This window comes from Pygoscelis adeliae, unplaced genomic scaffold (genome assembly GCF_000699105.1).
Source record: "Pygoscelis adeliae isolate BGI_AS28 unplaced genomic scaffold, ASM69910v1 Scaffold358, whole genome shotgun sequence".
In the NCBI taxonomy this organism is placed as follows: domain Eukaryota; kingdom Metazoa; phylum Chordata; class Aves; order Sphenisciformes; family Spheniscidae; genus Pygoscelis; species Pygoscelis adeliae.
Window position 1 is genome coordinate 1,831,810 of NW_008825429.1, and position 12,501 is coordinate 1,844,310.

At 38.2% G+C, this 12,501-nt stretch overlaps 1 protein-coding gene across 1 annotated transcript in view; it reads left to right on the forward strand.

The window, feature by feature from the left end:
- The window catches only part of CABIN1 (calcineurin binding protein 1), a 115,393-nt gene that overhangs the window by 99,088 nt on the left and 3,804 nt on the right, over positions 1–12,501 (forward strand). Inside the window, 2 exon segments of the mRNA XM_009330766.1 lie at positions 609–900; positions 12,205–12,369. Of these exon segments, the coding sequence (XP_009329041.1) occupies positions 609–900; positions 12,205–12,369 (457 nt within the window).

The window sequence follows — 12,501 nt, forward strand, 5'->3', positions numbered from 1 at the left end:
ACTGTTATTTCTGCAAAGGCAACAGATCTTCCACAGCATTGTTCTAAGTTGGACACCAATGTTATTCAGTTCTGCAGTTATTGGGAATTTATGATTTGGGGTTAGGCTGATCACTTATTTTGCAAGCAAATGCATTTTTCTGCTTTCTCCATTTCTTCTCACATCATTCACTAAAAATAATTTAATAATTTGCAGATTCTCTTAAAGCACTGCAGATCTGTTTGTTCAGGTCAAGGGTTTGTCAACATGTGTTTAAAGAAAGAAGTGTGTTTCTGTTCATAGGAGTTTGTAATTCACGCTTAATAACAGAGTTCAGGAACGTATGTTATGTTGTGAGGGATTTGTTAAATAAAGCATTGTAAATGTGAATATGAATAAATATTCAAGTGCTAGTTTGATAAACAGACCATAAAGAACAGAAAAATAATCTGTAAAGGAGAAAGATTTCTTTATAATAGTGGTTGATTTTTATATTCACTTTAGAGAGAGTGTTTTCCGTCTACAAAACATTGTACTGCTTGCAGTTGTCACTGAAGCAGGTAGCATATGCAGAATTACCGGCACGTATTTTCTCACTGTCTCTGCCTGCCCTTTTTTGTTTTATGTAGTCCACAGGAGAAACACCCACAACCCCGAAGCATACAAAGGACAACAGAGAGAGCTTCTTCCCAGTAACGCCAGCCACACTGCATCCTACCCCAGTGAATCCAGACACTGTGACTCCTGAAAATCTCTTGAGACTGAATGATCTGCATTCCAAATCCAAACCAGCCTCTTCCTCTTCCTCCTCCTCCTCCTCAGCATCTTCAGTACCTCCATCCCAGGAGTCACACAGGGATACTGAGCATCTCCGGAGTCAAAATGCAGAGACTGCTCCCAGCATGAGTGATCTCGCACATGGTAAGTCTCAGGGAGACAGAACGTTTTGGCCCTCTCTAATCGGTTTGCCAAGGCCACATGTTGAGTCAGTGCCTGAGTTCTGATTCTGGCCCATTTTCTGATCACTAGACCACATTCAAAAGGCTACACAAGCATTGGGCACATCTACATAATTAATACATATTTTAATTACTGGGATAGATTAAGAGAGTGACCACTGTCTATGTAACTTGCATGTGAAATCATGGAATAGCAACCTAAAAATAGTCGTATGTCTTAAATAGAGAATTTTAATTCTCTAGTAGAATAAAAACATTTATTTTCTTCAAAGAGGTGAGGATCTAGTTCTTTTAAATACCTTAAATCTTTAAAAAAAGTTCGAATTGATTGCAATTGAAATAAACTGGTGGACAGCCTACATCTGACTTAGAGGTGTCTGATTAACATAACTAGATGCATAGCTATCACTGCCCTGTATATGTGTGTGGAGATGCACAACACTGAAAATTCCAAGCTTCTACATGGTTCATAAAGTTAGTGTATCATCACTATTACTTCTCACATTTGAGAAAAGAAGCATCTGGTGGGACTGGAATGTTGGGAATATATTATTTATAGCCCTAGTACAGAAAAGGATTGAAGAAACAGAACAAATGTTACTTATTCTATAGCACGATTGTGTGATTTGTTTAGGACTGTGTTATGTACTTGGTCCTATACAGTTTTTCTAGATGAGAAAAGAATTAAATGAAAATGCTGTCTTTTTCTTTACTGCTCTCATGGCAGGCTGGCTTGTTAGCAGTAGTCAAAATCACTGTGCAAGGCAGTAACTGATCCACTTTGGGGAAGGAAGTAAGATTAGTCCCAATTTCAGACTTGTCTTGAGTGCCCAAAAGAGATGGTTGTGCTTATTTGTGGGACACTGCGCATGTTAAGGTGGCAGAGCACCTGCCATAGCCTGTACTTTCTTGCAACCTTAACAGGAACGCTGTCTGAAAAAGCATCTGCTGCTGCTTGTGCTCACTCCATCTGTTCGCAAGCTTGGGCCCTAACACTGCTCACAAAATGCTATAGACAAATTCATAGGAGCCCAGATACAGCTATGAATGAACCATATACATACAGGTATTGTGGAAAGTGACAGGTGAGGATACAGTGGAAATAGTGCCCAGATTTGTGAGACTTAATGGTGCATAATATTGATTAATAATGAATAGACTCTGATCTAGTCTGGATGTTTTGTTAATCTGGTATTGTGACTTTCTGAAATTTTTATCTGTATACTTCTGGTATTTTATTTCTTTCCATATGTAATCAGCCTTGGCATCTGAATGCACATAATCATCTGAATTTGTCAGCAATGAAGAGCAAATTAGGGAGAAATCCGTTTTCCTGATTTGCTAATCTCTGAGTATAGGACAAAATTGAAATTTAACATCCAATATTAGCAATTGCATTATAATAATCTAATTTTCCTTTTTCACAAATCTAGGGAGAGATTGTCTTGGGGAGGGGAAGAAAGGAAAGGGGAGTGATAAGGAAGGAATGGCTTAGTCAATGTGTAAACCACATTTGTTATTGTCCTTATGAAGCTAAAGAATGGAGTTGGATGGTGTCATGATGTATCTTGGCAGGCTTGTTCAACAGGGAGTAATTCAGGTTTGTGCCTAGATAACAGGGGAGAAAAAAAATGAATCCTCTGTGAAGTTGCTGTACCCTTAATAAGGAGACTGGTAGGAATGACAATGCAGATAAGAACTCACGCATTCCTTTGGTTTTCAAACAAAACTCACGAGCATTTCTGACATGCTTTCCTCTCTGCAATTTCCCAGGCCACGCTGCAGTGATTGGAACGTTTATTTTAATCTTTTGACTTCCTAGGCTTTGTTAGGGTTGTAAAGTTACATATTGTTCTTTCTTCTTTTATGCTTTCTATACATCATCTTGGTTGAGGGAGATGGAAGGGTTAGCTGCCAAAATTATACCCCTGAAACTGTGTCTGAAGATCAAGAGGCTTTCTCTGCAGAGCTCTCATTCCAGTGCTGAATGCATGTGTTGTATCTGGCTTTCTGGCTCTCAGACCTACGTGACAGCTCATTTCTCTAGCTGAGAGAGACACCAATTACTGCCGTGTCCTTCCTTTTTCTTTTCTTTTTAATTCTCCTACCTCTGCATCCACCTCCTCTAAAAAGAATTACTTATAATTCTGTTATAACCCTTTTTCATTTGCCTTTCATTAGCTCTGTTTCTGTAAAAACTCCTCCCATTTTTAGAGTAATCTGCTTTCATCTTTTTTGTCTCTTGTCACCTCCTCCTGTATCTATTTGTTCATGTGAAAGTATTCCGCATCAGAGAGTGTTAGCTGCTATCATTTTCTGTGACTTCACCCAGAAAAAGGAATGGCTTTCCAAGCAATGTTGATGCTATGCCACTCATTTCTTATGTAAATATTTCAGTGATATTTTGTTTAGTACATGTCTAACTTGTACAGCATACAGCGTGATGAAGTCCAGCAGCAAAGTGATGATAGTGGTAGTTTCAGCACGAGAGCTTCCTACATTTAGGCATAAATGTACATGGGACTACCAGCCTTTGAGGCTCAGCCTAAAATTTTCTCTGGGGAAACTAAAATAGGACAATTAAGATAAACCTTCTCCAGCCTGTCACACTGTTCCAGTATTACGCTGTTCTAAATTGCTGAAAAATCTTGACACTTTCTTCTTCGCTGTCCTTATTTTAATAACGATTCTTATAAGGAATGAACAGGAAAACATGCACATCTGAGTTTTGATACCAAGAGAAGGTTTTTATACTTGGAATTATTTAAAGTAATGTGTTCTGCTTAAAGCCAGCTATTTACAAAATTGGAATATAAAATCGGAGTAGAAGAGTAACAGTCCCCCCCCGCCTTGAATTCATGGCCATTTAAGGCCTAAGCATTTCAATATAAAAACAAGAAGGTCATGATATAGCTGTCCAAACTTAGAAATTCAGAGCTAAGGAAGACAGTTTTTTTCTGTAGTGTGCAGGGAAGCTGCACTCCATAAGCCATGTGAATATCCTGCTATAATTTCAGATGTTTGTTATCTAGGCACAACAGGGCAAGTAGAAGTGTAAATATATTTCAACCTGTAGAACTTTTAGATTTTCAGAAGCACAAGAAATAAATGCAAGTGAGGACGGTTGCATGGAAAGGTAAGTAGCACTATTGTAATAGTGAGCAATGAAGTTAAATTGTTTAAGTGTGTGTAGGCACCAGCAGACTCCCTAAAAGACAGATGTTCAAAATAAAGAGGATTTTAAAGTGATAAGTCCTAAGAATTCAGTAGTGATGTTGTAATATGGCAGTTCATCCTGGCTTTTAACTGGGCGTCGGAGTCGTAAGAGTACTTTAGATGTAAAGAGCATCTTTTCCCAGAAGTCTGCGGCTTAGTTTATTTTAATAACTGATACATGACTTTAGGTTGATACTGAGTTCTCAGAAGACTGAGGCAATTTATGTAAGGGAGAGGGAAATACTGCAAAGAATTTGTCAACTCTATAATTTTGCATTGACAGCATCTGTCTTCATATTGAAACAGTGCATGGCACAAGGGCTCACCTTGATTCCTCACAGTTTCTAGATATCCAAACATCAGTGGACATCCACTATCCCTGTTTCTATCTGAGTGAAACAATGGAGATTGTTTAGCCACATACTGATCTCAGTGTCTTCTGAGTTTGCTTATCATAAATTTCTAAAGACAAAACACAGATTTTAAGAGCCTGTAATTCAGTGTACTGAAAACTTTCTGCTTACACAAAATGGCCAAAGTACTTGGTTCTCATTGGCCATGCCTTATTTTAAATATGGATTTCAGTTCAAACTTTCAGGTATTCTTTAAATGACTGGAAGTAGTAACATTCAACCCTCTTAATTGCAGTCAGTGTCTTACCTTGTTTTTTCTGCTGAATTCAAAATCGTGCTTTAGAGCACAGAGCTGTTCTCAACAGATGGCTCAAAAAAAGCTGAAACACAGGAAAGGTTAGACTGGGCAAGGACCTGTGGCCTCATGTGAGCACTCTTCCATGTTGCAGTTACCTGGCATGAGGGTTCTCTCTTAAATGCACGTGTTGTTCTGCTCTGTTTTCTTGTGTCACTTGCCACTTATTTTCATTACTTTCTCCTTCATTTCCCATGTTGACTTATCCTGGTTTTCAGCAGCTGTCTCCCTCAGTTCCCAAGGCTGAATTCCTCCAAGGCTTTAAAAACTCTAAATATTTGTAACCCCACGCCTTTTGTACCATCCTAGGGTAGAAGCTCCTATCCACCTGTTAGTGACTGCAAAGTCACTAGTAGAAATCAACCGGACTGCCTTCAGCTAGCTCTGCATTTGCTCTCTCTGATGTCTTGCTGTTTCAGCCTCCTTGGCGTTGGTATTCTCACTTCCCCTTGTCTGATCCTTGCTTTTCATGAAGCTTTTTATTTTGCACAACGGGTGCACTCTGAAAACAACTTCACTGCTGAATGTCAGCAGGGGGTTCCTGTTGGTGAATGACTTCTTAATTCCCTTTTGCCTAGTGCTCAAACAGTACCAGTCAGTCATGTCTTTTCCTCTTCCCTTTGGAAGTACGCTGATTTGCTTTGCTATTGCAACAAATTCATTCCAGAAGAGTTTTACAGTACACTTAATGTCTATTTCTGATCTTTACCCTTCAAATTTCTTAAGTTTTATTTATTCAATCCAACACTGTGCAGAAGATCCTTTGAAATTAAACTGTCATCGTTTTTATGTACCCATGTTAGATAGTAAGAAAGATAGGGCAGGAATGGCAGCTTCCTAACTGTGGCCTGTGAGATATATAGCCAGGGGTTTGGTGCAGGCTGGACAGGTTTGTGGTCCAGGAGGCTCTCTAGCCCTGTGCACTCTTAGATCCCCCTGAAAATCCCGGGGAGTCGCTGGCCTATGGATATCTTGCACTAATGGCACACATCTTCTGGAGACCTTTTGTAAAAAGATTTGTAAAAGAACATGGTAATGATGCTATGTTGTTACAGTATGTTTCAGTTTCACTCGTTTTAGATTACTGCCAGCAGCATAAAATTTACATATATTCCTGTACAAATGAAGACTGAAGAGAGACCTAGTTGTAAGCCTGCTGCACAGGTATTACGTTACTTACGAAGTTCTTAGAAAATTGTGGGGTGTCATTATATTCTTTTAAGAGATTTTTCTAACAGCTGCTTTTGCTAATTTGCATTGTGCTTAGCTGGCTGTCAGGCCAAAGAAGGATGAAATACTGGCAGAGAAGAAAAGGTCTTATGACTTTCATTAGATAACTATTACGTAAAATTCGGAAGCAGTAGACCGCAAATGAATGACACTTACTATCCCCAGGTGCTACTATGTGATGCTGTCCAAATGATGTGTGCTTGCTGAGTCAGATATTAAGACATAAATATCAATTAGCGGTATTTTTATAATGCCATTTGAAAGTACATGTGGTTGAACTGTTGTCTTTTTGATCTAGGCCCATACATTTTTTTGGTAGCTTGGGAATTAGTATGGGCCAGGGACTATTGCCAGGAAGCACTTTCAGAGCAGCCACCTGTTACAAGTTTTGCTCGCATCAATGTTGTTCTGTGACAGCTGACCTCGGCATTAGGAAGCAGTTTGGGGTATGTCTCATATAATTGTACAGTAGACTCTCTCTGTTCAGGACCCTAGCGATAAATATAGCAGTATACCATGTTATTACAGTGTGAACTTCTGTTCACCAGACTGCTTGAATTTCTTTCATTTCAGGGGGCAGTAGAACTTGTGTTCTGCAGCTTTTCGCCTCCAAAATTACTCCGATGCTTAATTTTTAACACATGGCTTTGTGTGTCAGCTTTGAATGTAATTTCCTGAATTTAGCATTTCAAGTCAAATACTTACTTCTACAGCTATGACTTTTTGGTAGTGGTTTTCTAGAAATAAATGTCATGGCAGGATATTTGGAATGAATTTAGAGAAAGAAAATGTGTAAGGAAAGGGTACCGAGTATACCTACCGCATCCCATGATGAACTCAATAGTCTGACTGCCTGCTGTGGGGTAGTACCTCATGGCAGATACAATTTGAGGGCTAATGGCCCCTTTATTTCTGTAGGTCAGCATCCTTATCGAACTGTGTTCAGTGAAGCAACCTGTGTTCCAGTGCAGTCTTTCCGTTGACTTAGTAGCACAGTGTACAAGGAAACTCTGAGCTCCTTCAAATCCAAGCTTTCCGTGTCCTTTGCAACTGCTGTATGGGGAAAAAAGCTGTATTAATTCCCAGCACTCTGGAGGGCGAGGCAGATGGAATACAGAAAATTAATTGTTTTTACATTAGCACTAGTATTTGGAAATGTGGTAAGATATTTACTCCACTGTGTGAGGTGGCGAAGGATCAGACCCATTTCCATCACCACAAAAAAAATGGAATAATAGTATCTACTTTGTATGGTAAATAAGTAACTGTCAGTTCTGTGAACAATGTGCTGTGAGTGGCCATTAAAATACAAAGTAAACCAATTGTTACTGGGAGTAGTAAAAGAAGTATTTCCTAGTGTCTGCAGGCACACAGAATTCAATCCTTACTCTTTTGAAGTGGTTGGAAGGCAAGGTAGTACAGATTTGCTAAATCATAGTAATGTATTTCCAGGTTTTTTGTCTTGACACACTGAACGGCTGGGGAAGGTGTTTTGCAGAGCGATGAAGGCAAGTGGTGCAAGTGCTTGATTTAAGCACTTGAAGCTGTTGTCTGTTCATTTCTCCAAGCATTTGCTTTTGAAATCATGTTAGTATTCTGTCCTGGAGTTCAAAGCTCAGCTCCTTCCTTTTTGCTATAATGAAATGATGTTTTGTGCATGCACTGTAAGTTGCTTATAGCACAGATATGTTAAAGGATACAATACTTCAAACTGCTTCCATCAGAAACTGGAAAACATTTTTTCCAGGTACTAGTCACATTTTCTGGGCTTGTCTTTCAGTTGTCATGTAATAGGTTTAGTGCATGACTAAAGGATTTTTTCAAATTCCACATAAAATGTTTTATAACACTGTAACGTTAATGTCTCTTATACCTGACAGCACGACAAAATCAAATGATTGAGTGTACAGTGCAGTGCAGAGAGACCAGAACAGCTGTTTACTGGTTACAGTACTACCGCTTTTAAACTTTCTCCACATCTGCAAATTGCCAAGTGAATATTTTTGACGGTGTTATTTTTCATTTTATACACATCAGAATAGCAAAGTAAATTGTCTCAGTATAAAAACGGTTGCAGGAGTTGTATAATCTATATGTTTATAGTGTGTGGATATATGTATATAGTGTATTCTCTGTATAAAGAGAGACCGAGAGAGAGAATATTAACTGTGATGAAGTCATGAACCCAGGCGCCCGCTATAGGCATCTGCAAACACTGGTTACCCTGGCAACAAGTGGAAAGAGGTTGGAGAGGAAAGCTGGAGTAGGTTGTTGCATTGAATTGTTTTCAGCTTGTTTCTTCCTCACTAAAGCAGGGAGATGTTGAAAGGTATGATGACCCTCTTTCTATGTGTATACTATTTTATATGTATTTAGACAGTTGTTGGGAAAGGGAAGGCTAAAAAAAAAATACTTGTAATTCAGCTCGATTGGAGATGAACTTTTCAATATAAATAATAATATGCATTGCAAATCTGTGTTTTTTCTATGTGCTTAATTTTTGTGTGTTGTGTTGTAAGGTGAGAGCGCTAAATAGATCTCCAGAGTACAGTACCTGTCCCATCTTTAGCCTGGAGACAAGTGACTGTCGCATATTACGTCTTCAGAAACTGATTTTATTTTAAACTGGGTTTGTAGAGCTAATCTTTGAAAACCTGCCAGGACAGTAAAAGTACTGGGTATTACTGAAAGATTTGTTAACTGATATTAAGTCTGAGCTTCTGAACACCTTCAGAATGTGCTGTACTTACATTCTTGTGCTCTTGCACTTGTGCAGAATATTGTGGCTCATGAGTTAGTGGAGTTTTTACCTCCCTGGGGAAAGTTTTTATTAGAAAAACTGGGACATTATGTTCAGGGCTATAACAGCATCTTCCACAAGACAAATACCAAGATATTCTCTTCAGAAATCTTGTTTAGACAAATAATAGGAGATCCAACTGTGTGTTGTTTCTTGATTATCCTTCTCTCTTTTGCCCTTTTCATCTGTAATGAAAAAAGATATAATAAATATCTGTGCACTATATTAAAGTATAAATAGTATAAATTATGATATATACACCTGAAACAACCAATTCTTGTCACTTTCAAGAATTTTAAAAAATATTTTGTTCATTAACTTTATTTTTAACTTAGAAATCACGCCACTCAAGTGACTATTAGAAAAAAAAAATTAAAAATTGCACAGTCCTAAAAGAATAAAGTGTATGACCCAATCAGGGGATAGAATTCAGTCACTCTGTATTTAAGACCTCTGACAGCAAGGGATTGATTAACAGACAGTGGTTCTTGATTTCTCATGTGCTGAAAGACGCAGCCTGATAGAATATTAACAAGTGTTGTTTCCGGAAGTGCAGTGATAGAAATACACACTTAGTGTGCCAGGCTCCTGCCCTTTCATTTCCATTCACTTCTACGTGAAAAAGGGCTGACACGTAATTTTATTCAAGGTAAATCTAATTTTACTACACTATAAAACTGGATCGTAAAAAACAACAAAAATAAATATGATATGGAAGATGGAGATGCATATGAGTATGATGATTGCTCATGAAAGAACATAGACTGATAGCAGTCTTGTAGCATCTTCCTAGAAATAGGCTGCTCAAAAGAGCCTTTGTCTGTGGGGCATAATTTAGTTAAAACACAGCAAATCAGCTTAAACAATGATATAGCTTATAATTAAACAAAGATTATAATCAGCATAAGAGGTAGAGTTTTGTCATTAAACAATAATGCAAATCAGAGCTCTTATTCTGAATGGTGAACTAATAACTCCCTAATGTAATTTAGGAGTTGAGTACATACAAAACTGTTCTCAGTTAGCAGTGTAGTTGAGGCTGTAGGATTTGCAGTTTATTTGTATATAGTATTGTATCTGCTAAATTAATTACTGGTTTTGTATTCTTGGTTAATAAGCGGATAAGAAAGAGTCTGTTAGTACTTACCCTAGATACTTAAGACTGTGAGTTTGGAGTGTTGGAATAAGTTAAAAAGGAGTTGACTTCTTAGCTGTCTTTTAGGGTAATCTTCTGAAATCATCATTTTCATCTTGCTTTTCTTCAGATGTTGATGTAACGTTTCTTTCTACCTTTGATCAAGTGTCTTGTAGCCATTTCAGTGTGGGAGTCTTCTGGGTTTAGACTACAGCTTATTGTCAGACACTAGCAGTGTAATGGGATATGTGTATATTGGCTTCAGGCCACATTAGGGCTGATCCTTCTTCGTACAGTCTCTTGTACTTTGTCAGCACGTAGTTAAATCCTCCGTGTATCTGGTAGAAAGGGCAGGCAAATACATAAAATGATCCTTCAGCTATCCTCTGCTTCTTAAACAAGGAAACAATGAATTATGATTTTCCTAGTCAAGATTCCTGTAGTTAAGTACTTCCTTCGGTGTTGTTTTTAAGCTGATTTGGTCTATTAATACACTATAGATGCAACTATTATTTTCCTACTTCCAGTGCTGTGTTTTGAAGTATCCATAGAGAAATGTGCGAGTGAGTGCTGAGAATGAGAACTACATTCTTCTGCGTTAGACCTTTCCATTTTGTGCTTGGTAGTGAGTGAAACATCACAGAACAGAAGCTGCCTGTGATTTGTGCTGTAGTGTGTGACCTTTCCTTTTCGGGAACTATTGGAGAATTCTCTACAAGCAAACTCATTTATCCTAAGGCTTATATTGGCTATCAGCTGCAAGTTTAGATGATGGGTTCTTTTCTTTACCAATGAAAATTAGTGGATGAAAGAACTTACGGCCTGCTTTGGTAAGCCTTTTTTTGTACAAATTATTCAAGAACCCTAGAAAATCTAATTCATTAAAAAAGTTGCATGTTTCAAACTGCATTGATCTGACTTTTACCAAGCTGTTAAGCTATAATGTTGTCTTAAGCATTTTCTGCAAGGGGATCTCGTACAGGAGAATATTACCATGGTAAATTCCAAGTTCTTATCTACATTGATGAAGATGGAGAAGTGTTTTCAACACTTCAGGGGGTGGGAGTATTTTTCCAATGAGGAAAGGTTGCAATATATATTTCTTTTTAAGACATCATACTGTCAAAATCCTAAATTAATTTAGAGCATGGACATATAAAGAATTTTAGAGCAAGTTAGACTGTGAATATACATTGCATCTGCTGGTCTGTGATAGATGCCTGTGCACACCTTAGCCTGTGTAAATATAAAGTTATTCAAATTAGACTAGACAGTCCTTTGTTTTTGAAGGATATCTTCATTTTTATCAGCGAATAAGAGCTAGCTTGTGTGACCATAGCGTTGAAAGGCTAGCTGTTGTTTCAGTCTGCCCTTCCCAGAAAGGGCATCAGTAGCTCTCTATAGTTCAGTGAAAATTGCTCGTTATGTACCATATGCAGCTCAGTGTGTAAGGAAACTGGTTTAACACTGCATTAATTTAAAAGCAGATACAGCTGGTACATAATAAAGAGATTGTACACACACATACACAGATTCTGAGTTATAAACATCCCAAGTTCTGTAATAGCAGAAGGTGGGAATTTTAGACTAAGGTATTTATAGAGGTACGGTGGACATATCAGTGAAAAGTGGGCATTTCATATAACTTGATATTGGTTTCATAAAAAACAGATTTGGCCCTGTTACTGGATGTTCACAGTAATTAATCTTACTTACCAGTAAGCGGCACTTCAGTGTAGCATGTACCTGTGGTTGCAGATCAGAGAGGGACCCATCAATCACAGCTGGCTCATCATTAAGGGTGATGGATTTTGTTCTGCATGTGTGGCAGGTGTTTCAACCCTCACATCTCCAAAGGAGAATGGTCAGTTGCATGTGTTTTTCTTGCAGATGTGCAGAGATAACAAGAGGTCATACACAAGAACTTTTTCTTTTGCTTTTTAAATGACATTTACTTTTTTTTTTTAAGAGTTTGAATTGATGGCACCAAGTATGAAAAAGTTGGTACCGCTATCTTAGCTTGCCAATATTTAATTTCATTCAGTCATGTTACGGTTTAGAAATAGAACAAGGGTTAAAAAAAAATTTCTGCCAGTTGGTTAGACAGCAAAAGGATTGAGGCTTAGGAGAGAGATCAGGATGTCTCTTAATCTGTGAATTATATTTCATTAATAAAGAGGAAGAAGAGCTTGAAGTGCCTTTGGAGGGGCTTGGATTTCAGCAACAGGAGTCACGGCTTTGTCAGCAGATGAAAATGGCTACTGTTGCACCATCGCCAGAGCCTGTTTGCTGGCAAGTGGAATCGGTGACCAGCACAAATTCGGGACACGTTTGTACCCAAGGTAGGAGCTTTCTATGCTTTAAAGAATTCTGAAAATGGGTGATTAGCTGAGGATCAGTCTGGAGGGGTTGATCGATTGGATAGCTGTGATGCATATTCCTCAGTTTCTCTGCCTGCCTTCCAGTCAAGTATT